Source organism: Stenella coeruleoalba (genome assembly GCF_951394435.1).
Source record: "Stenella coeruleoalba genome assembly, chromosome: 6".
Lineage (NCBI taxonomy): Eukaryota > Metazoa > Chordata > Mammalia > Artiodactyla > Delphinidae > Stenella > Stenella coeruleoalba.
Window position 1 is genome coordinate 109918282 of NC_137151.1, and position 23092 is coordinate 109941373.

The 23092-nt window shown below is 59.8% G+C and overlaps 2 protein-coding genes across 4 annotated transcripts; one reads left to right on the top strand and one right to left on the bottom strand.

Moving 5' to 3' along the window:
• Window positions 1–55: 55 nt before the first annotated feature.
• OBSL1 (obscurin like cytoskeletal adaptor 1) lies at window positions 56–19982 on the bottom strand. Of its 3 annotated transcripts, none has more exons than XM_079924166.1 (21): window positions 18340–19982; window positions 16526–16795; window positions 16190–16441; window positions 15722–16024; window positions 15253–15549; window positions 13712–13984; window positions 12382–12654; window positions 11468–11740; window positions 8387–8659; window positions 7080–7355; window positions 6719–7006; window positions 6255–6530; window positions 5460–5729; window positions 5048–5320; window positions 3764–4030; window positions 2870–2982; window positions 2094–2334; window positions 1839–2000; window positions 1429–1533; window positions 858–1127; window positions 56–131 (listed from the first exon to the last, which is right to left on the bottom strand). In XM_079924166.1, exons 1-21 carry the CDS (start codon window positions 19349–19351, stop codon window positions 124–126), a joined length of 5775 nt encoding a protein of 1924 aa, XP_079780292.1. In that variant the 5' UTR covers window positions 19352–19982; the 3' UTR covers window positions 56–123. The 3 variants fall into 3 exon arrangements, with proteins under 3 accessions (XP_079780292.1, XP_079780291.1, XP_079780290.1); XM_079924165.1 differs by having other exon boundaries at window positions 62–325; window positions 854–1127; window positions 2178–2334; XM_079924164.1 differs by lacking the exons at window positions 56–131; window positions 858–1127; window positions 1429–1533; ... (8 more) ...; window positions 7080–7355; window positions 8387–8659 and adding an exon at window positions 10788–11062.
• A 369-nt stretch (window positions 19983–20351) lies between these two features.
• INHA (inhibin subunit alpha) lies at window positions 20352–23041 on the top strand. Its single transcript, XM_079924866.1, has 2 exons — window positions 20352–20681; window positions 22047–23041. Exons 1-2 carry the CDS (start codon window positions 20420–20422, stop codon window positions 22877–22879), a joined length of 1095 nt encoding a protein of 364 aa, XP_079780992.1. The 5' UTR covers window positions 20352–20419; the 3' UTR covers window positions 22880–23041.
• The last annotated feature ends 51 nt before the right edge of the window (window positions 23042–23092 follow it).

Below are 23092 nucleotides of genomic sequence, written 5' to 3' on the forward strand. Positions count from 1 at the left end.
GGCTGCACCACTTTTATTGTCTCCCAACACCTCTGGTTCCCCTCCCTCCCCACCCCTTCCCAGGGTAAGGGCATGCGCCTTCCAAGCTGTCCGAGGGCACCCGCCTGGCCTGGTTCGGTCCTCCTAGCTACCTGCGGAGGAATGACTGCGAGTGGGGCTGGGGAGACAGTGGGCACCACAATCCTCTCCCCTGGCAGAGCCTGGGCACCCACACAGCAAGAGCTGGGCCCTCACCCTCTGAACCACCCTTTCTAGGCCTCTGTCAGGGCTGTCTGTGGGGGCAGGAAAGTGAGGGTGGCCAGTCAGAGGTGGGGAAAGTAGGCACCTGAAGGGAACACAGGAGTTCAGGTGGAGAGGGGGGCACCTCCTAAGTGGAAGAGGAAAGAAATGGGACTAGCAGAAGCCCTCTGCCCAGGCGGAGCGCAGCTTGCTGAGATGGGCAGGAGCCAGCTGGGCAGAGAGCAGGAGAGGGTGAGGGACAGGCGGGGGGCACAGACCAGGGGCTGGTAGGTGGGAAGGAGAGGAACTTGGGTACAAATGGGGCATTCAGGAGAGACGAACATGGTCCAGAGGCAGGAGGGAGTAAGGAGAAGCTCGGACAGGAAGGGGTGTAGAAAGGTGGAAACAGCTGCCCTGAACCAAGTGGTTCCTGTTGAGAACACGGGACTCCCTCCTCTCCTCAGCCCTGGCTGTGAACTCCCGCCTCCCCATTCCACACCTCCAACACATCTCAGAACCAGCTTGCCGTCCCAAGTCTTGGAAAATCTGCAGGAGGTGTGTCTCAGCCCACCAGCTCCTAGGAGACCCCTGGCCAGCCGACCTGCCTTTCTGACCTCTGCCCCGTCGGCTTTACTCACCCTCTACCAGCAGCCGTGTGTGGGCGCTGTCCTGGCCGGCCTGGCAGCAGTAGGTGCCCTGGTCCTCAGGTCGCACGTCATGGATGACCAGGCTGTGGGTGTGGCCATGACTGCGCAGCTCGTACTTGTCTCCCGGGCACAGCGCGACCCCCTCCCGCAACCAGCACACTTGGCCCCCCGAGCGGGACACAGTCACCTCCAGCACCGCCCGGCGGCCGACCAGAACTGTCTTCTCGCGAGGGAGGCGGCGGCATATCTGGAGAGGCAATGCTGGGGGTGAAGGATGAGGGCTTAATAGGGACACGCTGGGTCCCAGGAGGAGAGACGCATCTTCCCTCCCGCTGTGGCCTCCACTCCTGGTCTTAGACCTCTATGCCACCACCCCGTTTCTCTCTACCCTCAACCCAAAGTCTCCTGCTCCCCAGGAAATACACTGCTCTCTGTGATCCGCCCCCGGAGAGCCCCGGGAGGAAGGGGTGGGGAAGGTAGGGTTCCTCGGACCAGCCGCCAGCTTGCCAGTTCCAGGGGTAGACAGTGTTCACTCCAGGTCGTCCATGCCCCAGTTGCTTACCCTCCACCTCCAGCTGAGCCACGGACTGGGCGGGTCCCGCCTGGAAGCGGACCTCACCAGTGTCCTCCGCGCGCAGCACGCTCAGCACCAGAATGTGTTTCTTCCCTGGGGGTGAAGGCGGCGCTAGTGAGGCCGGAGCCGCCTCTGGGGAGGGTTCGGGGATGAGGGTGGGGCCAGAGTAGGTCCCGGGGTCGGTTCGGAAGCGGTAAATGTGCGCTGGGCGGGGCGGAATTGAGATGCCGAGGGGTAAGAGGGCAGGTCCAGGACCGAGGGCTCAGAGCTGGGGGCCAGGGAGAGATCGAGAGACTGCTCCTTGGGCCGTGGGGCGGGGCCCATTTGGCCTGGAGGTGGGGCTTATCCTGGTAGGGCGGGGCAGCGAGGGGCCAGAGCGGGTAGAAAGTCGGTCAGACCTTCCTGTCGGATGCGGACGCGGCCTCCGGGTCTCAGCGGGCGGCCTCCGAGCTCCCAGCTCCCGGTTGGCTCGACCTCCGACACGGTGCACTCGAACGTGGCTCCGTCGCCTTCGCGGGCGCGCACCGACAGAAGCTCGGAGAGGACAGACACCTTGCGCTCTGGGGCGGAGCCGGGGCCGTGAGGTGGGCGGGGCGGAGCGGAGGGGGCGGTACCCTGCCCCGCCCTCGCCCCCCGCTCCCCTCCTTAGACGCCCCAGAGCAGGACCCCGGGGCAAGTCCGGTCCGCAGACCCCGCACCCACAGCAGTGCCCCGCCCGGGCAGCGCCCGGTACCCACCGCGAACCACCAGGTGGACGGGCCCGGCTCGGGCCATCCCCACCACGCAGCTGTAGGTCCCGGCGTCCAAGGGACCGCAGCGCCGCAGCTGGAGAAGGCGGCGGGTGCCGAGGGCCTGGAGTCTGAGCCGAGGGCTGGGGGTGAGCGGTTGCCCGTCCTGGGGGCGGGAGTTGCAAAGGGTCGCGGTGAAAGCTCGTCTGGGCACAAACGGCCCCTGCCCTCCTCGTAGGCGGCCGCTCCCTCTGTGCCAAGCGGTTTCGAGGCACGTTTATGCTGTGGAGCAGGGCCGTCCTGCGCCTTCCGGGACCTCGCCAGGAGTCTCATTGGGAAGGTGTCACCCTTTGGGGACGTAAGGGCTGAGAACGGAGCCACGGGCGCGGGAAGCCTAGAGTCATGTACTGCTCATACCAGCCATGCGTGTGGATTCTGGACCAGGAAACCTGGATTCAAATATGGGCTCTACGTCTGCCCCTGGGCAATACTTCACCCCACGGCGCATCAGTCTCCTTATAGATAACATGGAGATAATAAGACCTGCCTCATAGGGCTGCTGTAAGGTTTAGAGGATCAAATGTAGAGTAAATCTTAGCACAGTGCCAGGCGCATGGCTCAGTGAGTATTAGTTATTTCTGTTGGGGGTTGTTACTGATGTTATGATGCCGAGGTGGGCTGGGCTGGGGCTGGGCTCTGACCTTCTCCCAGGTGACATCAGCCAAGGCCTGGGAAAGTTCACACTCGAAAGTAGCTGTGTCACCCTCGGTCACTTCTAGGTCCTGTGGCCCCCGCACAATGGTCACTGGGGCCTCTGGGAGTGGGAGAAGGCAGACACATTGGGCACAAGGGGTCACTGGTGGGCACATTTAGACAAGGTGATCAACAGAGGCCACCAGTGAGTGGAGCACATGCTGGGACAAAGTGGTCCAAAGGGGATGCTGGTCAGTGGGGGGGACATGCTGGGGCTAGAGGGGCATAGTGGAAACTGAAGCAGAGATGCCAGTGGAGCTACCCATAGGCAAACGTGGTCAGTGGGGGCCACACTGGCTGGAATGGACAGGAGACACTGGCCAGTGGGGGACACCATGGGCTCACAGGAGCAATGGGGGAACCCTAGAGCAGATGTGGTCGGTGGGGAACAGACCAGGGCTGCAAACAAAAATGGGAGATACTGAAACAGAGTTGCCAGCGGAGTCACCCTTTGGCATAGTCAGTGGATTGTTGGGACCTGGGTGGTGAGAGGGGCACACTCAGACAGGCAGAGGGGGCTGCAGCAGGCAGGCGTGGTCAGTGGGCTCACACTCGGAGTGGCCAGCAGGGCCATGGTCAGGCAGACAGACACCACACCGGCACAAGCACCTCACAGCAGCACAGTCAGTGGTCCATTGGGACGGGGGGGTTGGTGGAGACACACGCAGGCAGGGCACTCACTGGGGCCACACATGGCCAAAGGGTCAGGGGAGTCAAACTCTGGCAGGGAGGTCAGTGAGGGCCACACTGGGACAGGGTCAGTGGGGGCCACACGGGTAGTGGGATCGGTAGAATCACACCCAGAGCTGTCAGCAGGCAGGCAGCGGTTCCAGAGGCCGCACCTCTCACAGTGAGTCTGGCTGCACAGCGCAGGGCATCCGCAGTGAAGGAGATGCAGCCCGAGTCGGCCAGGCCCAGGCCACTGAGTACCAGGCAGTGAGCGTGGCCCTCTGCGTAAATTTGGCATGTGGTCCCCGGCTGCAGCCGGACTCCACCCCGGGCCCACTCCCCGGTCACATCCTTCTGGGACAGCTCCAGCTGGAAGGTGGCGCTGCCCCCCTCGATGACGGTCACATCCTCCAGAGGCCGCAGCACCCTTAGCTGCCTTGCTAGTGGGAGGAGATGGGGGAAGAAGGAGGATGAGGGCTCCAAATCTGGGCGGGGCTTTCGGGCCCCCCTCCCCCCTCCCCCCCTCCCCCGGCCCGCCACACACACCTTGGCTCTGCCGGCACCACCCCTAACACCCAACCTTGTAAGCCCTTATAGAACTAAGTTCAGAACCAGGGTGCAGGAAGAAGGGAGCAGAGCCATTCAGACTTGGGTGGAGAGAGGGGCTTACTAGGGTTAGGAGAGGAGATACATGAAGGGGGTGATGTGTGGTTAGGGGGGGTGAGGAGTTTGGGTGAGGGGTGCTGTGACACTGGAAGAAGCACAGAATTTGAAGTCAGACACACCAGGACTGGACCCTGCCACACAGTTTGTGTGCTGTGTAACCTTTGGCAAATTGCTTGACCTCTCTGGGCCTCAGTTTCTCCAGCTCTACAAGGTTAATAGCATTGAGACATGGGTTTATTGTGATTAAATGAATGAAATAAATTAGAAGAGTATACACACCACCAACAACCATTTACCAAGCTCTCTGTGGGTATTTCTCATATTATCCCAATCAATGTTCCCAAAGACACTTTTTAAAGAAAACTTGGCTCAGAGAGGTAAGTAATTTGCATGAGGTCACACAGTTAATACCACACCATCTTGGGGGAGTGGGTGCTATTTGCCACCCATCCCTACTTCTCAGCTGGGCCCATGTATCCCGGGGCAGGTGACTGAAGGATAAACACGGCAAGTCTTTCTGGAGTATAATATTTACGTTTATAGCAAAGCCAACTTGGACATACGAAATGGAATGCAAAATCCACATGGACTTCTAAGGTAAATAGAAAACATTAGAAAAAGAAGAGTTTTGCTTTGGGCAGGCTGCTTCAGGTCACACTCCTGGGGGTCAGCCAGGGCTGACTTGCCTTGTGGCGAGGGGCACTTTGGTGGGGGTCTGAGGGGCCCTGGGCCAGCCAGGAGAGACTGTGCCACGGGGCGGGCGATGTGTTAGGAGAGGACGGGGCACTCACGCTTCACGCTGAGCCTGGCCAGGGTGCGATCGTGGTGGCTCTCGCAGCCGTAGGTGCCCTGGTCGGCCAGTACGACACCGTGGATGAAGAGGCGGTAGATGTGGCCATCCTGGGCCGTGGACAGGCGGGAGTCGGGTGGTAGGGGTGCCCCACCTCGCACCCAGCGCACGGCCCCTGCCGCACCCACTCGGCCTGTCTCTACTTCGAGGCACACGTCCTGGCCTTCCTCTGCCCGCACGTCCTGCAGCCGCCGCAGGAACAGCAGCTCCGTCTCTGGGGAGAAAGAGAGAGGGGGCCGTGGAGCCTGGTGGGCTGACCCCCTGCTCCCTCTCAGGGATCTGTCCCCTGTCATGGCCGGGGCTGGGAGAATAGGTTCAGGAACAAGACTATTGTGTCTCCATCAGGACCAAACCTCGAACGTGGAGCCGGGCACTTGTGGATGTGCCCCCTGCTTGGGCAGTCACGGTCCCCGCGTCCTCGAGCTGGCAGCCTCGCACGGTCAATATGCGGCTTGAGCCATTCTGGGCCACCTCTAGCTGGGGCCCTGGGGTGACAATGGCCCCATTGTGCAGCCAAGTGACGTCGGCGTCCGGTGGGGAGACTTCACACCGGAACGTGGCATCATCACCCTCGTGGACAGTGAGTGGTGTCAGCTCTGAGACCAGCTTCACCGGCGGTGGTTCTGGGGGTGGGGTCAGGCAGTGAGGTGGGCTGGGTCTTTCCGCCTCCCTCCTCCTCATCCCCTTTGCATCCCCTCACCTCCAGTAACAGGCCCTCATCCTCCAGTTATTGAACAGAACCTTCCTGAGGACCTACTGTGTGTCAGCCATGAGGTGTTTCAAAGGACAAGACGTCAACGCCCTGCTACTCCTAGCCACTTCCACCCAATGCTGGCCTGGCACCCACCTCTCTGACTCCCTAGTAATAGTACGTCATTTACTATGGACCCAATTTATCTCATTTAACTGTCAGAATCCAGATTGGAAACTGGTGTGGGTGGCGCTGACTCCAGAGCCCTGCTTTTAACCACTGGTCCGTGCCCCTCCTATTATTTGAGGGTTCCTGGAAAAGGGAGCCCTGAGCCCTCATCCCAGGAATAGTCACGCATGCATGGGTTGGAGCCAGAGGCAGAGAGGTGGGGTCGGGGCGCGGGGGCCCAGAGTGGTTCAGGCATGTGGCCCTTGGGGTGTGAGTGGTGCACTGTTACCTTCCACGCTGACGAGGAAGATGCGGCTGTCCTGGGGCGTGTCGCACAGGTACTCCCCGGCGTCCCTGCTCCGGGCCCTCTGCACCCGCAGCACCTGCCTTGCCCCGTCCTGCTCCAGCTGCACCCGCCCCTGGCTTGCCAGGCGCTCCCCATCCTTGTACCAGCGCACAGGGCCTCCCGGCCCGGAGAGGTGCACCACCAGCTCCAGGTCCCCGCCTGGTGTGCTGCGAACCCTCGTCTGGGCTGCCTCGGGGTCGACCACCCGCACGGGGGGCTCTGTGGGCTCAGAGCCGGAGGTCACCAGGAGGGAGTGGCTCGTGGGCTGGGAGGAGGGCAGTGGGAGGCAAGACAGGGAAAGGGACCGAAAGCAGTGGGGCAGTGGGTGGGCCAGGTGTGCTAGAGAAGGGGGAGACTCATGGGTTTCGGGGTGCGACTCTCAGGCTTCCTGCCCGGGCTATACTCACCAGCCACTTGGACGGTGAAGCTGAGGCTGGGCGCCCCCGGGGCTGCCCCTGCCTGGCAGGTGTAGAGGCCGGCGTGGACCGGGTCTGCAGCCCGGATGCAGAGGATACGGCGGGGGCCCTCAGCTTGGAGCTCCAGGCCCTCACCCTCCTGCACCGGCCTCCCGTTGTGGCTCCAGAAGACGAGGGCGCCAGCCCGGGACAGTTCACAGCTCAGCACCAGCGGCTCCCCGGGGGCCACGCAGAGCGGGCTGGGGGCCGCCTCTGGGGCAAGGAACTGGACTGGGGGCTCTGGACAGAGAGGAGAGGTATCAGCTCGGTGATGCTCCCACCTCCCGCACCTTGGCTGGCCGGGAGCACCCACCAGCCAGGCTGACGTTGAAGGTGACGGCTTCATCACGAGTCTCGCACACATACTCCCCGGCGTCCTCAGGCTGGGCGTGGGGCAGGGTCAGGGTGCGAGCGGGCCCCTTGGCACCCAGCTGCAGGGCATCTGATGCGTCCACCTCCAGCCCATCCTTGTACCAGCGCACCTGGGACCCAGCCGGGGCCACCTCGCAGCGCAGCTCCACGCGCCCTGGAACCCCGAACTGCAGGTCCAGGGAGCGGGCCGCCGGGTGCACAATCCTCTCTGGAGTGGCTGGTGGGTGGATAGAGAGAGGGGAGAGTGGGCTCGGCCAGCAGGCCTCTACCTGCCTCCCCACTGGATTCTCAGCCCTTTGCAGGGCAGCTCTCGGGAACGGTGCCACCTACAATCCGTGGGCACTCACCGTGTGCCAGGTGTTGTGCTAAGCGCACTGCAGCTCTTTGCTCAGCTACTCCTGACATTCCCTATTGTTGGCTTCACTTTACAGATGAGGACCTGAAGCCTCTTTATAGAGAACTGACTTGCTCTAGGTCACACGGGAAAAAAAGAGGTAGACCCACACTCACAGCCACATCTGTCTGACCCCGATGCACATCCCTCCCTACCCCACCCGCACTTCCTATCCCCTTTGCCTGCTCTGCCTCCGATCACCACCTGAAAACCCCTCTATTTTCCTTATTTGCTGCCTGTCCACTCTCACGAGAAGGCAAAGCTCCATAAAGACAGGTTTTCTCTCCCTGGTTCACTGCTGTAACCCTCAGCATTCAGAACAGTGCCGAGCACATCAGCATTTGCTGAATAAGTGAATGAATAACTCTCCTTGGTTCACTGCTGTATCCCTCAGCATTCAGAACAGTGCCGAGCACATCAGCATTGGTTGAATAAGTGAATGAATAACTCTCCCTGGTTCACTGCTGTAACTCTCAGCATTCAGCACAGTGCCGAGAGCATCAGCATTGGTTGAATAAGTGAATGAATAACTCTCCCTGGTTCACTGCTGTATCCCTCAGCATTCAGAACAGTGCCAAGCGCATCAGCATTTGTTGAATAAGTGAATGAATACGTGCTCCTGGTTGCTGGGCTCTCTCCATCAGGTCTCTGGTCATTGTCCTGGTATGATTTGGGCAAGTCAGGGCTCTCTAATGGCTGAGAATGAGGAGGCTGGGGGAGGGGGGAGGCTGGACAGGGGGAGAGCCGTGTGCAGCAGTCAGGGACCCTGAAGGTGCAAGAACTGGCAGGGTTGGGTGTCTGTCCCTCAGCCTCCTGCCTCTTTTCCTCCCCAGGGTGTCCCAGAGACCGCCCACCTGTGACGGTGACAGTGAAGAAGGCTGAGTCGTCTCCAGCGTCACACACGAACTCGCCCCCGTCCTCGGGCTGGGCAGCAGGCAGCACCAGGCGGCGGCGGGGCCCATCACTCTCCAGCACCAGGGCCTCACTCTCCTCCACCTCCAGCCCATCCTTGTACCAGCGCACGGGGGCGTCCTCCCGCGACAGCTCACACATCAGCACCACACACTCCAAGCTCACGGCGACCAAGGTCACCTCGTCCCGGGGGTGTATGATGCGCACCGGGGGCTCTGTAGAGTGGGGACAACCACAGCCTGTCACAAACTCACCGTCAGTCTCCCTGGAGCCATCTGGCAGCATGAAGTCCCGGTCACCCACCATCATAAGAGTAATAAGGATAATAATAGGCCTGAAATCTGTTCTCTGAAATCCCTGGGGCCAGAAGTGCTACAGAATCCACAATGCTTCCGATTCCAGAAATGGTGCGTTCATCATACATCACCTACCGCCCTCAGCCCCCACTGTGGTCCCCCCATAATCAATCACATTAACATTTCTGCAGTGTAACATACAGATTCACCCTAAGCAGGCTACTTAAAAAGTACAAATAGCTTCACAGAGTTAAGTTCAGATTTTACTGAAATGGCTTTTAATACCAAACTTACAAAAAGCCTTTTGATTTTGAGCAGTTTTTTTTTTAAATTTCAGAATTGTGGATAAGGGATGGTGGATTTGTAATAGCAAGTACTTATATACAGCTTGCTAGAGTTCCAGGAACAGTCATAAGCACTTTACACCCTCGTAGCAATCCTAAGGAGTAGGTATTATTTTATACCCATTTCCCAGATGAGGCAACTGAGGCATGGTGTGATTAAGCAACTTCCTTCTGGTCATAGCTGGCTATACCTACTCGAGGGCAGGAGGAAGAACTACCATCTGATAAAGGGAGGGTCAGACTCTGCAAGCAGTGGTAAGGACTCCAAGCCAAGGCTTGCAGGAAACAGTAATGAATTTTGCATCTGTGCATGAGTTGTCAACACCTAAGATTTCCCCAGGGATATTAAATGCTGTTTCTAGGAGTTCATCTCCAGCTGCTCTGGAGTGGTCAGTCTTTCACAGAAAGGAGCCATGGCAATATTGGTGGTGACCAGTGCACTGAGCCCGGGCCTGCCCATGCTTTCACGTACCTTGGAGGTCTCCCAGAATCAAGTCTCCAGGACACACACTTTTGTGTTCCTTTGGCATTTGGCCCCCTTGTGGCTGGGCTGGGGAACTGCTAGCTTCCTGGTCTAGGTCTTTGCAGAGGCGTGTAAGGGCAGATGTGCCCACCAGTGCACACTGAGCCCTTGCCTCCGCCTCCTCCCTAACTGGGCTTATTCTAAGAGTCTACAGGATGCAGGCTGGTTTTCTGAGGCCCAGCACCACCAGTAGATTGCAGAGTGTGGCTGCCTGAGTGGTGGGGGAGGTGATGGAGGCAGTGGAGTGAGAATGGGGTGCAGCCATGGGGCTGGGGTGCCTGCACAGCTGTGGCCCACAGCTTGGCATCAGACTTGATTCTCCTGGTCCACACAAGGTGTGTTGTGTGAGCCTCTCACGAAGAATCTGGTGTTTTGCGGGGAGGCCAGTTATGAGCTGGAAAGTGTGTGTCTGCGGCCATTATGTCTGGCCAGGGGTTGGGGCGGGAGAGGTTGAAGGGATTCACTACGGGACAGAATGTGTGCAGAAAGGCCTCTTCGGCTTTGTGACTTGTGTGCTTCTGGGGTGCAGGGAGTCGGGGGGCCCTAAGTAGCTCAAGCCTAGGCTGAAGCATTGTTCCTAGGGCAGGGCAGGGACAGGGCAGGGTAACCAGATGATGCCAGCATCAGGATGGTCGCTCCAGTGCAGCCAGTGGGTTCTTCTGTGCCGCCCAGAGCTGCCTAGGTCCCACCCTCCCCATCCCCCTCACACACGCTGGGATTGGCGCTGTGGGCTGCAGTCCCAAAGTTTCTGGCACTGAACCGTCACTTCCAGAGTCCTCCTGTGCTTTCCCGATTGGAACATTCTCCCCCCACCTTCAGCCCAAACCCTGACCCCCACTTAGCTAACTCAGCCGCTGCTCCAGATGGCCACTTCGAAGGCACTTCCTGCCTGCCAACCAGGTCAGCAGCCCCCAGCTTTGGGTACCCACTGCACCCTATCACGACACCCGGCAGCCCTCACTCTGAGACCCTCTAATGTGCCCGGCTCTCCTGCCAGTCTGTGCACTCCCGGAGGGACGTGCGCGCGTGCGTCTGTGAGCTGCTGAGTGGCCGTCCGGAGCCCGCCCCGGGTGGCACGGCGACCGACTTTCCCCGAGGCCCTCCCTGACCTCCTGCTCTCTTGAGACCTCACCCCTCACAGCACTTGTCACGAGGTGTCGCTGTACATTTATTTGCGTGTTTATTGGTTAAACACAGGGGTCGCAAACTCAAATGCCCACGGGGGCCAGGTAAGGTAAGGTCAGTGGCTGAAGTGGTCTGGGGGGAGCAAAAAGGAACAGCGGGCAGGGTGGGACAGAGGAATGTGGGCCCCGTGTTACAGGGGCAGCTGCTACTCAGCGCCAGCTGTTCGTCGCCAAGGGGGGAAGCGGGACCAGAGGCGCCGGGTCTTCGGCTTTTTCAAGAGGACGCATAACTCCGGGTTGTTATTTGAACTGTCCTGACTTTGGTAAGACTCTGCAGGCCAAACAAAACATATCTGTGGGCTGTATGGGGCCCTAGGGACTGCCCGTTTGCGACCCCTGGTTAACGGCTGACTCCCCAGCTCTCTGGCAGCTGGGAGCAGGGACCACGTCTGCAATACGCACCAGTGACCTGCAGCACCTGGCCCAGTACCTGACACGTAGAAAGTGCTCAGTGAATGAGCCGGTGGAGGATAGCTATTCCTGGCCTCGGGCGCCGGGGAGGAGCCTGCTTATTCGAACACAGACCCTGGGGTCTTCCGGACAGGGCCCCCCGGTCCATGCACCTGCAGCCCCCCTCCCCCCTCCCCCACATGCTAGCTAGGGGCTATGTGGCCAGCTCCCGCAAGGGCTCAGAACTGTCCTCTGGTGACCGCGGGCAGCTGGGGTGGGCCCACACCTGTGACAGTGACGGTGAAAGAGGCAGACTCGTCATCGATTTCACACAAGTACTCGCCCGAGTCCTCCAGCTGGACGGCGGGCAGCACCAGGCGGCGGACGGTGTCCTCCTTCTGCAGGAGCAGCGCGGGACTCTCCACCACCTCTTCGCCATCCTTGGTCCAGCGCACCTCGGCCCAGGGCCGGCAGAGCTCGCAGGTCAGCACCACACGCTCCAGGCGCACGGCTGCCACATACACCTTGCCGCTGGGATACACGATCCATGAGGAGACATCTGGAGGACAGGGACAGCTGTGGCCGGGCGTCAGGGGCTGGGGCCGGGGTGCCTGGCTGCCCCACCTGGTCCACGCCTGTTCCCTACTCCGGGAAGGTGGGCTGTGTGTTGAAGAAGAGGGTCTTCCCTCGGACCATGGCTCACAGCTGCTCGGACAGTCAGTCACAGTTGGGGCACGGTGGCACAGTGGGGACTGTGGTGTCAGCCTCGGCTGTAGAAACTCTTTATATTCTCTGGGTTGGGACAGGGACAATACGAAGGGTAGGACTGGGGAGAGGAGGGTTGGGTGCCCAGATGGAGCTGGGGTCTCCTGCAGGCCTCAGACCTTCTGACCCCTCTAGCGCCTGGGCGCACCCACCCTAGACCCTGCCCTGTGGTAGCACTGCCACCCCTAAAGCTCCCCTTGGAAGATCTTCAGAACAGAGAAGGCAGGCTTTCCTTTGACTGATGTAGCTGTGACTGGTGTGTTTATGATAATGCATTTTCTGCGGGTGACTGAACCTCAGGGTGCAGAGCCTGGTTTGGGGAGAAAGCTAGGGGAAGGGAAGCAGGGGCTGGGAACAGTGGCCCAGGAGTGTACCAGCTGCCCAGGCAGGGGCAGGGCACACCGTCCCCCTCCTGTGGACTGCCTGGAGCCCCACCTGTGATGGTCACGGTGAAGTAGGCGCGCTCGTCCCCAGCGACGCACTGGAACTCGCCCCCATCTGGAGGCTGGGCGGCGGGCAGCACCAGGCGGTGATGGGGCCCCTCGTTCTCCAGCACCACGAAGTCGCTCTCTTCTACCTCCTGCCCGTCCTTGTACCAGTGCACGGGGGCGTCCTCCCGGTCCACCTCACAGGTCAGCATGACGCACTCGGAGGTTATGGCGTGCACGAACACGTGCTCCCGGGGATCCAGGATGTGCACGGGGGGGTCTGGGGGGAGCAGAGATGGGGTCACACAGACACCCCAAAACAGGAGACATGAGTGCACACTGGCTGCTTGGCTGGGGTGGGGTGCTCTGGGGCAATGACACGGACGACTGAGGGCGTGGCAGGTGAGGTGTGACAGATCACATGGCACTGGAGGGCTCTGTGAGTTCCCAGGGGATCAGAGGGGGGTGGCTGGGGACACAGAGGGCTTTGTCTAGGCTGAGAGGAGGTCACATCAGGGCCGTACTTGCTGTTTTTTCAAGGAAGCCCCCGGAGGGCTGATCGCAGGACGGGGAAGAGGTGGGAACAATTTAGTGGTGATACCGTGGGGCAGCGCTCCCTATCACTGGTACATTCAGGCAGGGGCCAGAGGACCTTCTGGCAATGGGGCCACTCAAAGTGAGAAGATGGAGCTGGATCAGTGGTTCCTGAGTTGTGCTCCCAGAGTGGATCTCCAGGCTCTGTCCTGGATGTTCTGGCTCTGGAGGCCTGGGGGAGCCTATGCACTTACGGCTTCCAGGGTGGTTCCGAAGCAGCCAGACATGTACTGGCTTCTGAGAGCCTCTGGACCACTGCACCTAAAACTTCCTTTTGACCCTGGCCACCTGGGGCAGTGGGATAGGCAGTCCTGGGTGTGAACCCAGCTAGGGTATTTGCTGCCGTGTGATCGTGAGCAAGTTGCGTAACCTCTCTAAACCTCAGCTGCTTCATCTGTGAATGGAGATGTACTGCCCCTCACATAGTTGTGAACACTGAATGCAAGTGTACATTTGAAGTATACAGCATAGGAACTGGCTAGTAGGTGCCTAACAAATGTTAGCTCCCACCTCCCTTCCCTTAATTGAACTGAGGCCCCCCCACTTTCCCACCCGCAAAGGCTACATGGGGGCCAAGTGTGCTGGAGGGTGGTGCATGGGCAGTGTGATCTGCAAACATGTCCCCTTGCCCCCTAGGGCCCTTCGGAAGGGACCCCCGAGCAGGCAGACCAGGGGGGCAGGGTTCACACAGCCCCCAGGGTCAGCCTCAGCTGGGGGGAGCCCAGGCCGCCACGGTCCCTGACCTTGGACGGAGACGCTGAAGAAGGCTGAGACCCCTTCCGTTCTGCACTCAAACTCGCCACTGTCCTGGACCTGGGCCTCAGGCATGATCAGGCGGTGTTTGCGCCCATCCATCTTCACCACCAGCGACTCGCTCTCCTCCACCTTCTGCCCGTCCTTGTACCAGCTCGCTGGGAAGTCCACCCGGGAGAGCTCACAGGTCAGTACCACCCGCTCCGAGGTTGTGAAGGTCAACGACACCTTGTCCTGGGGGCTCAGGATGTGCACCGGGCTCTCTGCTTGGGGAGAGGTGTGGTCATGTGCGGCACCCTAGTTGTGCTCTGCTACCCCAATAAACACCCCACTCCAGGGTATGTGCTCAGGGTAGGGGGGTGGGCACATCAGGCTGGATGATTGCCATCGATGCATTTGCTGGTTTTAAAAATTAGTTTTGGGCTGGGACTTCCCTGGTGGTCCAGTGGTTAAGACTCCACGCTCCCAATGCAGGGGTCACGGGTTCAGTCCCTGGTCGGGGAACTAAAATCCCGCATGCCGCATGGCGCAGACCAAAAAAAAAAAAAAAAAAAAAGTTTTAGGCTTAAGACCAACTCTTAAGAGCAGTGGTTTTAGTGTGCATAAGAATTCCCAGGGAGCCTGCTGAAAATGCAGATTCTTAGGCTCCTCCCCCCAAGCGTGCAGGGGCCCGGGAATCTGCATTATAGACCAGCCTCCACATGACTCTGATGTTAGTGAACCTGGGTTGCACTTTAGAAACGCTGCTCTGGTTGCTGGTTATTTCTCACTTTGTCCTCCTCTTGGGATGCTGGCAGCTAACACCTCAAGGCCCTGCACTTGGGCACTGAGGAATTCCTTGACTGGCCGTACAAACTCCAGCAATGGTGCAATGGCAAATGCCAGCATGTTCCCTGCACTTTCAGACCCCCACCAAGATCTGTCGTCCTCGGGGAGGCCTCATTCCCTCTCCTGCCCTCTTTCCCCAGGTGGCAGAGTGTGATTCTGAAGCCAGACCGCCTGGGTTCATAATCCAGCACCAGCACTCGTTAGCTCTGTGACTTTGGGCAAATCACTGAACTTCTCTGTGCCTCAGTTTCCCCACTTGTAAAACGGGATGACAAAAGAACCCATCCTGTAGGGCTGTTGAGAGGATTGCGCTAATTAACATATACAAAGCGATGTAGGATTGTGCCTGGCACACAGAGAGTTGCTCCGATAGCCTCAGCCGTTACGCGATAGGGCAGGAAGCAGTCAGGGACCTGGAGCCGAGGTCTGTGTCTCTGAGATGACACACATGACAGAACCCTGCACAAAGTGCCCCAGAGAATTTCGCTATGATGCTGGATAACCAGGGGTCCCCCATATGTTGCGCACGAGTTGAAACTGAACCTCGGGATCACTGAGCCCTCTACCTGAGCTAGCTCACCATGGATGCCCCTTACTCTCCTGGCCCAGGTGTGAGAAGCAGCAATAGCATCTGTCTCATTGTGCTAACGGGACTTCTGTGTCTTGACCCTCTCTGCCCACCCTGGTCCCCACCTGCACGAACCTTGGATGGTGAGGGCAGCCGAGTCCTGCACACCTGGGCAGCTGAAGCCAACCAGGGCCCCGCTGTCCTGGTGCCTGACAGCTTGCAGGATGAGTCTGTGCTGCAGGCCCTTGTGCTCCATCCGGTACCGCAGGGCCCCAGGCTCTACCTGGCCCTCTGGCTCATTACTCTTGAGCTCTTCCCCATTAAGGAACCAGGTGCCCTGGATGATGGTGGAGAGATCGAGGGAGAAGACGGCATCTTCCCCGTCATATACCTGCACGTCGTCCAGACCGGCCACCAGGCGAGCTGTGGGCACTGAGATGGGACAGAGTTCGGCCATCAGAACCAGGGGGCAGAGGGCAGAGACTGGCAGGTAGAAGGCATATAACAGGACAGGGACTGAGGGCCAGGGAAGGGAGGAAGGTGATGGGGAGGGTGTGACTTGGGGTGCAGCGGTTGTCAGCCTGGGCTGGCGGGACCGACTCACCGAGGTGAGCAGACCCATGGAACACGACATGGGAGCTGCGGCCGTGTTCGCTGACGGTGCAGACGCGGAAGCGGTAGTCGCCCTCGGAGGGCACACAGTCTCCCGGCACCTCCACGGCCCCAGCTTTCTCAATGCTGAAGCACTGGATCCAGTCTTCTGAGCCCACCTCCTGCCGTTCCAGCCGGTAGATGAAGGGGGTCTCGGGAGCTGGCTCGGGAGGCTTCCAGGTCAGCAGGACCGTGTTCTTGTGGCCCTTGAACATTTCTGCCAACACTGGGGGTCCCGGGGGATTGTGCTTGACGCCTGAGACAAAGGCAGGGTTTGCGTCCGAGCCCTGCGCCAGCCTCCCACAGCCCTCTGACCTTAAGTCCACTTTGCCAACCCAGACTGTGGCATCTGATCACCTTCCAGCCCTGACCCTCCTGTCCAGCCCTTGAGGAGGCTGCCTAGGGATTTTCAGGCCCTCACATTTGACTCTGAGCAGAGTGGTGGTACGGGAGTTGCCCAGGCTGAAGGTGACCTCGCCAGCATCTTCTCGGGTGACCCCTGGCAGGACCAGGGCATGCATGTGGCCGGAGCTGCTCTGGCAGGTGGCCGGCAGGTCCTCCCCATCTCGACTCCAGCGCCCTTCCACCCCAGCCTCGCGGGTCTCCACCAGCAGCACCGCGTTCTCTCCCTCAAAAACATCGAGCTTCCGGGGCAGCCGCTTCAGGATGGGCCCTGAGACACGGATGGGAGTCCGTCAGCCCGGGGTCTGGGCATCTGCCTGCCTCGGTCTCGGCCTCCTCCCACTGGCCAGCCGACCTTTGACTGTCACATTGGCCACGGTGCGCACCCGGCCGCGCATCTCGCACAGGTAAACTCCATCGTCATCTGCCTTCAGCCTATGGATGATGAGGCGCCGGACCGTGCCCTCCTCGATCTGCTCGTACTTGCGGCAGGGCAGCAGCCGCTGGTCCTCGCGGAACCAGGCCGTGGGAATGCGGGAGTTGGGGACTTTACACTCCAGCACCACAATCCCATGCTCCCGGCCCTCCACGTCCTGCAGGGGCCTCGTGAAGCGGAGGCGAGGCTCTGTGAAGAAGGGAGAGACCAGAGAAGGCTCTGGAGAGGGCCCGACCAGGAGAAAGACTCTCCTCCCATCACCTACTGCCTAAACCCACATTAGCTCCGGCCATTTGCTCTTCTCCCAGAGCCAGCAGTCATTGTGAAATCAGAGAAACCCCCAGAAGGGAAGTCAGGGGACCCATATTCTCATCTGACCCTGACACTCGCTAGCCACATCACCTTGACCAAGGCCATTTTCATGATCCTGGGTCTCAGTTTCTTTACTCGTAAAGTGGGGAAAGGGATGGAAGGGCTTGGACCACATCAGTGATTTTCAGATTGTTCCCTGGGGCCCTTCACAGGCACCACACACAATTCTGCAAAGGTCTGAGTTGAATTTCATTTTGAAAGTACTTTAACCACGTTCAAAACTGCATTTAACAAAAAGAAAGCAGGATGATGGAAGCGGCCAGTGGGCTCACTTGGGCTGCTGGGGAAGCACGTCTGTCTTGTCATGCGGCTCTGGGAAGCTGTGTCATCACGTGGGGCTTTTCTCTCCTCGGGGGGTTAGAGTTCAGCCCTGCCTGGCCAGTTTGTGCGCCTCAAACTGTACCCAAGAGGCCACCACTGTGGCACAGGTGCCACACGCTTCACTGCGTGCCAGGCAGGGGTCAGGAGATTTGCCAACTCTTTTTCCTCTGAGGGAACAAGTTGGGTAATAACTAGTGAGGGTATAATGTCATGAGTTGTGATGAACTCCTATTACGGAGAGCTTTAACTTCCAGTGTGAGTTTGGGGTGTTTTCCCTCCCTGAATTTTCTATTTATGAGCAATGTAAGCAGTTATTAAACACTGTTGGGGACTCAACTTTGATATATAAATTTCCTCTCCTTCACCTTTTTCTTCTTGCAAACCTGAGAGCAGTCTAATGAGTGAATAGTCAAAAATTGCGGGGCATTTTTTTTTTTCTCCCTTTGGTGCGAATCAGGAATTTCTCAATGTGACACCTGCAACCAGGCCTTCCCCATAGGGCTCACAGACTAGACCCAGTTATGTGTGGTTCAAATGTGTATATTCAATAAAATAGACCCCTTGTTCTCACTGACTGACTTTATAAGTACATGTTATAAATTTGGATTTAGAAGTTTACACCCACAAAATGATCTTTTTATCTGTCTTATTTATTGGGGCCCCAAATGGGATTTCCATCCGGGGACAGGTTGGTGAAATAACAAAGAGGTTGAAAAACAGTGAACTACAGGAGTTGTAGGTCTCTCTGGGTCTGTACATGAATCATTCCTTAAAGCCCTTTATCTAAGAGTGGTTTTCCACCATCTGCCTCAGAATCATTTGGGGAGCTTGCTAAGAAGTTCCTGGAGTAGGTACCCTGCAGACCTACTAAATCCGAATCCCTGGGGGTTGCGAGGTGGGCGGGAAATGGCATTTTAATACTTAGCCTCCCTTACTCCCCACCGTCTTCTGGACACTGAGTGGGGCTGGAGTTAGGAGGGTCTGGGAGGGCGCTGGAGGCCCCTCCCCAGGGCCCCGGCCGCCCGGGGGCGCCGCGGTACCTTTAACATGCAGCTGCACGGCACTGAGCGTCTGGCCCGCCGAGTTGCGCGCGGCACACACGTAGAGCCCGCGATCCTTGGCCTGGCAGTAGAGCACCTTGAGCACGAAGCCGCCATCGCGGTCGCGGTACATGAGGCGGCGGCGGTCAGGGAGCAGCGGGTGGCCCTCCCAGTGCCATTCGATCTCGGGCTCGGGCTTGCCCATCACGTAGCAGCGGAACTTGGCGTGCTTGCCCTCGTTCACCCAGAAGGTCTTGGGCGCGCACTTGAGCGGCTCCACCACGGGGTTGGGGGCCTCGTCCGGGTCCTCCGGCGGGCTCTCGGGGGGCTGCTGCACTTGCAGCAGCGCGCCGGCCCGCGCGTGGCCGTGCGCGTTGCGGGCGTGGCACACGTAGACGCCGGAGTCGGGCAGCCGCGCCGCCAGGATGCGCAGCGCCAGGCTCGCGCCCGGGCGGCCCTCGGCGCGGCCAGGTTCGAGGGAGAAGTGGCTACTGTCCCACACTTCGTCCAGCGCCATCCCGTCCTTCTCCCAGTACAGCGTTGGCACGGGGAGGCCCCCCACCTGGCACTCCAGCACCACCTCCGCCCCCCGCAGCACCCACTGGGACCGTGGCCCCGTCAGGAACACCGGGGCGCCCTCCCCGGCCCCGGGCGGCGGCCGCGGGCGTTCGGCAGGCTGGGGCTCGCGCTCGGGGGCCGGCGGCTCCAGCACGGTGACGGCGGCCGCCGCGTAGGCCTCTCCGGCCGCATTGCGGGCGCGGCACACATAGACCCCCGCGTCGGTGGGCAGCGCGCCGCTCAGCAGCAGGCCGTGCTCGGCGCCGTCCGCCGGGAAGCTCAGGCGCTCCGAGGCCGCCAGCTGCTGCCCGCCCTTCTCCCATACGACAATGGGCGGCGGCTCCCCCAGCACCACGCACTTGAGCTCGGCCTCGGCGCCACTTACCACCCGCACGGGCCGCGGGAAGCGCAGGAAGCACGGGGGGCTCCCCTGGTCCCCCGAGCCCGCCTTCATCGCGGCGGCGCGGGGGAAGGCCGGGAGCGGCGGCGGGGCCCGGGAGGCGGGGCGCGTTTGGGGACCGGGCGCCGGGACTCGCGGAGCTTTCCCCTGGCCGCCCGCTCCCGGTTCCCCTCCTTACCCTCGGCCCGGAGCTGCGGCTCTGGCGGCGGCGATTCCCGGGCCGGGGCCCAGGGCTCAGGGGGCAGTCCTTCCTGTTTGCCTCCCCAGCGAGGGGCCCCTCAGACTCCCCTGCCTGCGGCCTGGCTTCCTGCTCCGGAGAGCCAAGTCTTCCCAGCCCCCTCCCACAGCCAGGGCCTCTTTCCCCTCCTCCCTCCCACCTCCAGCCGCCAGGTCCCCAGCCGCCCGCCAGGCTTGGGCCTGAGTGGCAGAGGCGCCTGCAGCTGCCAATCCCCAAAATATTCTCTGATGACACAGCTGGAGGACGAGAGCCCAGACTGGCTCCTCTAGGCCAAGTTTAGAGCAGGCGGGACCACCTGGCCCCCGCCCTAGCCCCAGTTCCAGCCCCCGCCCCAGCCCTTCCCCCCAGGACTGGCCCAGCAGCTACGTGGTTGAAAGGGGCCCCAGAAGCTCTGAGGGGCTGGCGCGCTCTGTCTCCCTGACAAGGAACGCTTTTAGGAGCTGGCAGACCCCCAGCTTCCAGGCTCCTGTCCCACCTGGTGTCACCTCTGCGCTGGGCGCTGGGTTGTGACTCACTCTGTGTGTGTGTGTGTGTGTGTGTGTGTGTGTGTGTGTGTGTGTGTGTGTAGCGGGGAGGGGTTGTACGTGTGGGTCAGGTCACTTGGGGTGAAAGCCCTCGCCAGGCCCTCCCCCACATTCCTGGCGGGAGTGGGAGATAAGGCTCAGGGCCACAGACATCTACGTCAGAGATAGGAGGTCTCAATGCCATGGGCAGGGGCAACTGGACTGCGGGGCGTGGGAAGGGCTGGGGAAGACTGGGGTGAGAAGGGTAGAAGAGGGCGGGTGGTGGGATGGGGAGGGCAGAGTGGGGAGGCCCTGGGCAGACCCTGGCAGAAGGGGTACGGGGCAGGGTGCGGATTCACCGTTGGCAGGGCCAGGTGAGCTATGTGGCCTCAGCTGCTTCTCTTGCTGCTGGCCCCACGGGGTGGGCATGGCTGCCATGGGCCGGAGCTGGACCGGGAACTTGTCCTGGCCAAGGTGAGGGCCCTGTTCCTGGATGCGTTGGGAGCCCCAGCAGTGACTGGGGAAGGTGGGAATCCTGGAGTCAGGCGTCTGCCCCGAAGACATGCTGTGAGGGGCTTCATGCGCAGGGGCTCTGAGCCCGAGGAAGAGGATGTCTCCCAGGCCATCCTTTTCCCGGCTACAGGTAACGAGGGTGGGGAGCTGGTAGCTTGACTTTGGTAAACAGTGTGGTACTGCAGGGGCTTGGGAGCCAGGCAGGTCTGCGTTTGAATCCCAGACCTGCGACTCAACTGGCCTTGCAGTAATGGACCAGTTACTGAACCTTCCTGAGCCTCTGTCTCCTCATCTGTAAAAAGGGCAATAATGCCTGCCTCTCAGGATTAAGTGAGATGGTGTATCTCGCGTGCATGGTTCACAGGAGGCATTTGGGAGATAGTCGTCTGGGAGGCCAAGGGTCTCTAGGGACAGAGATATCTGGGCATGGGCCCCTTCCTGCCATCTTTCCTTCTATCTTTGCTTTTGTTCCCTGCTCCAAACACTGTTTCTTTAGCCCCAAGTAGCTGAGACTTGAGAAGATATCAGGGATGCAGGAGAAAGATTAGCTGGGAAACTAGTCTACCTTCTCTTGAGTTCTCTCCTCATCTCCCCATGTTGCACTGACTCAATGAGTAAAGCCCTCCTGTGGCTAAACTTTCTTGTAATCTGGCCCGCTTTGCTCTCAGAGAGGAACCCTTGCCTCCCTGCACTTCGGGCCCCGTGCAGCACAGTGAGTGTGGCTTTGGGATCAGGCAGAATCCCAGCCTGGCTACTTAGCAGTTAAATGACAGTTCATCTTTCTAACTCTCAGTTTTCTTATCTGCAAAATGGATCAATTGTGAGGTTTATATTGAGATAACCCACATAACCCTACAGCCCAAGCTGCCAGTTCTTCAGCTCATGCTGGTTCATGATCGTTTGGTGCCATCTATATACCTGTCAGGGTAAGGATGCCAACTGCATTTTCTTAGAAAGCACTGTCCTCGTTCTGAGTTACATCCTTTCTCCTCCCCGCTCCTCCTTCTCCTCCTTCTTCTTGGTGTTAACCTGCCTTTTTAAGGTGGAATTATTTTAAAGACTTTCTCATGCAATATTTCTGACACATAAAAAGACATAAAGAGTAATATAACGAGTGCTTGTGTACACAGCATTCAAGGTACCATTTCATAGTATCACATGAACAAAAATTTAAATATAACTATCAATTCTAGGCCTTGGTGAGGGGAGAAAGTGCAGGCCATCTTACACGTCGCTGATGGGAATATTAATTGGTAAAACCACTTCAGAGAGAAGTTGGCAACGTCTGGTATTTTTGTAGTCCTTTAATGATGAAATAACAAACGGGGAGCCTCTGTCAGTTCCCCCTGAGACTGAGGAGAGTCCCGCTCTGGCAAAGCACTCAGTAGGGCGCTTGGCAAGCTTATGCGTGGCAGCCACATCCCTCCTGCTGAGGAGGAGGGTCCCGGGTTCTGCCAGTCAGGGCTGCTCTCTCCCTTCCCTCTGCCTCCTACAGGTGCCCGCCTCGGGGACAAGCCAGCTGCCGGAGAGCTGGCCCAGGAGGCCAAGGAGGGCCTCTTTACATATGTGTTCCGGCCATCCCAGCACACACGCAGCCGCCAGGTGACGTCGGCCCAGCTGTGGTTCCACACGGGACTGGACAGGCAGGAGACTGCAGCCGCCAATAGCTCTGGGCCCCTGCTCGGCCTCCTGGCACTGTCGTCCGGGGGTCCCACAGCTGTGCCCATATCACTGGGCCAGGCACCCCCTCGCTGGGCTGTGCTGCACCTGGCCGCCTCTGCCTTCCCTCTGCTGACCCATCCCGTCCTGGTGCTCCTCCTGCACTGTCCTCTCTGTTCCTGCTCAGCGCGGCCCGAGGCCACCCCCTTCCTGGTGGCCCACACTCGGGCCAGGCCTCCCAGCGGAGGGGAGAGAGCCCGCCGCTCCACGCCCCCGCTGCCCTGGCCTTGGTCTCCTGCCGCGCTGCGCCTGCTGCAGAGGCCTCCGGAGGACCCCGCCGCGCATGCCGACTGCCACAGAGCGGCCCTCAACATCTCCTTCCAGGAGCTGGGCTGGGAACGGTGGATCGTGCACCCTCCCAGTTTCACCTTCCACTATTGTCATGGGGGCTGTGGGCTGTCCACCCCGCCGGACCTGTCCCTGCCAGTCCCCGGGGCACCCCCTACCCCTGTCCAGCCCCTCTCTCTGGTGCCAGGGGCCCAGCCTTGCTGCGCTGCTCTCCCAGGGACCATGAGGCCCTTACGTGTCCGCACCACCTCGGATGGAGGTTACTCTTTTAAGTATGAGATGGTGCCCAACCTGCTCACGCAGCACTGTGCTTGCATCTAAGGGGGTCCATCTAAGGGGGTCCTGCTGGTGGCCGAGTCGCCACCATTACCAGCCTGGAGGAAGGGCAGGGTTCCCACCTCCCCGCTCCTTCCACCTCTCTGCCTGGAGGCTCCCCTCCCTATCCCGTCCCTGTCCCACGGGTAACGTGACAATAAACAGCATAGTGCATATGACTCGGTGTGTATTCTTAGGCTTCTCTGACACGTTGTGTGT

Bases quoted from the DNA above. Each gene is read 5' to 3' on its own strand.
- OBSL1 (XM_079924165.1), bottom strand. From the start codon at position 19,351: ATGAAGGCGGGCTCGGGGGACCAGGGGAGCCCCCCGTGCTTCCTGCGC. The intron at 12,655-13,711 runs GTCAGGGACCGT...TGCTCCCCCCAG, and splicing joins CTTCAGCGTCTCCGTCCAAG to ACCCCCCCGTGCACATCCTG. The intron at 7,356-8,386 runs GTGGGCGGTCTC...TCCACCCACCAG, and splicing joins CTTCACTGTCACCGTCACAG to CCACTCCAGAGAGGATTGTG.
- INHA (XM_079924866.1), top strand. From the start codon at position 20,420: ATGTGGCCTCAGCTGCTTCTCTTGCTGCTGGCCCCACGGGGTGGGCAT. The intron at 20,682-22,046 runs GTAACGAGGGTG...TGCCTCCTACAG, and splicing joins CATCCTTTTCCCGGCTACAG to GTGCCCGCCTCGGGGACAAG.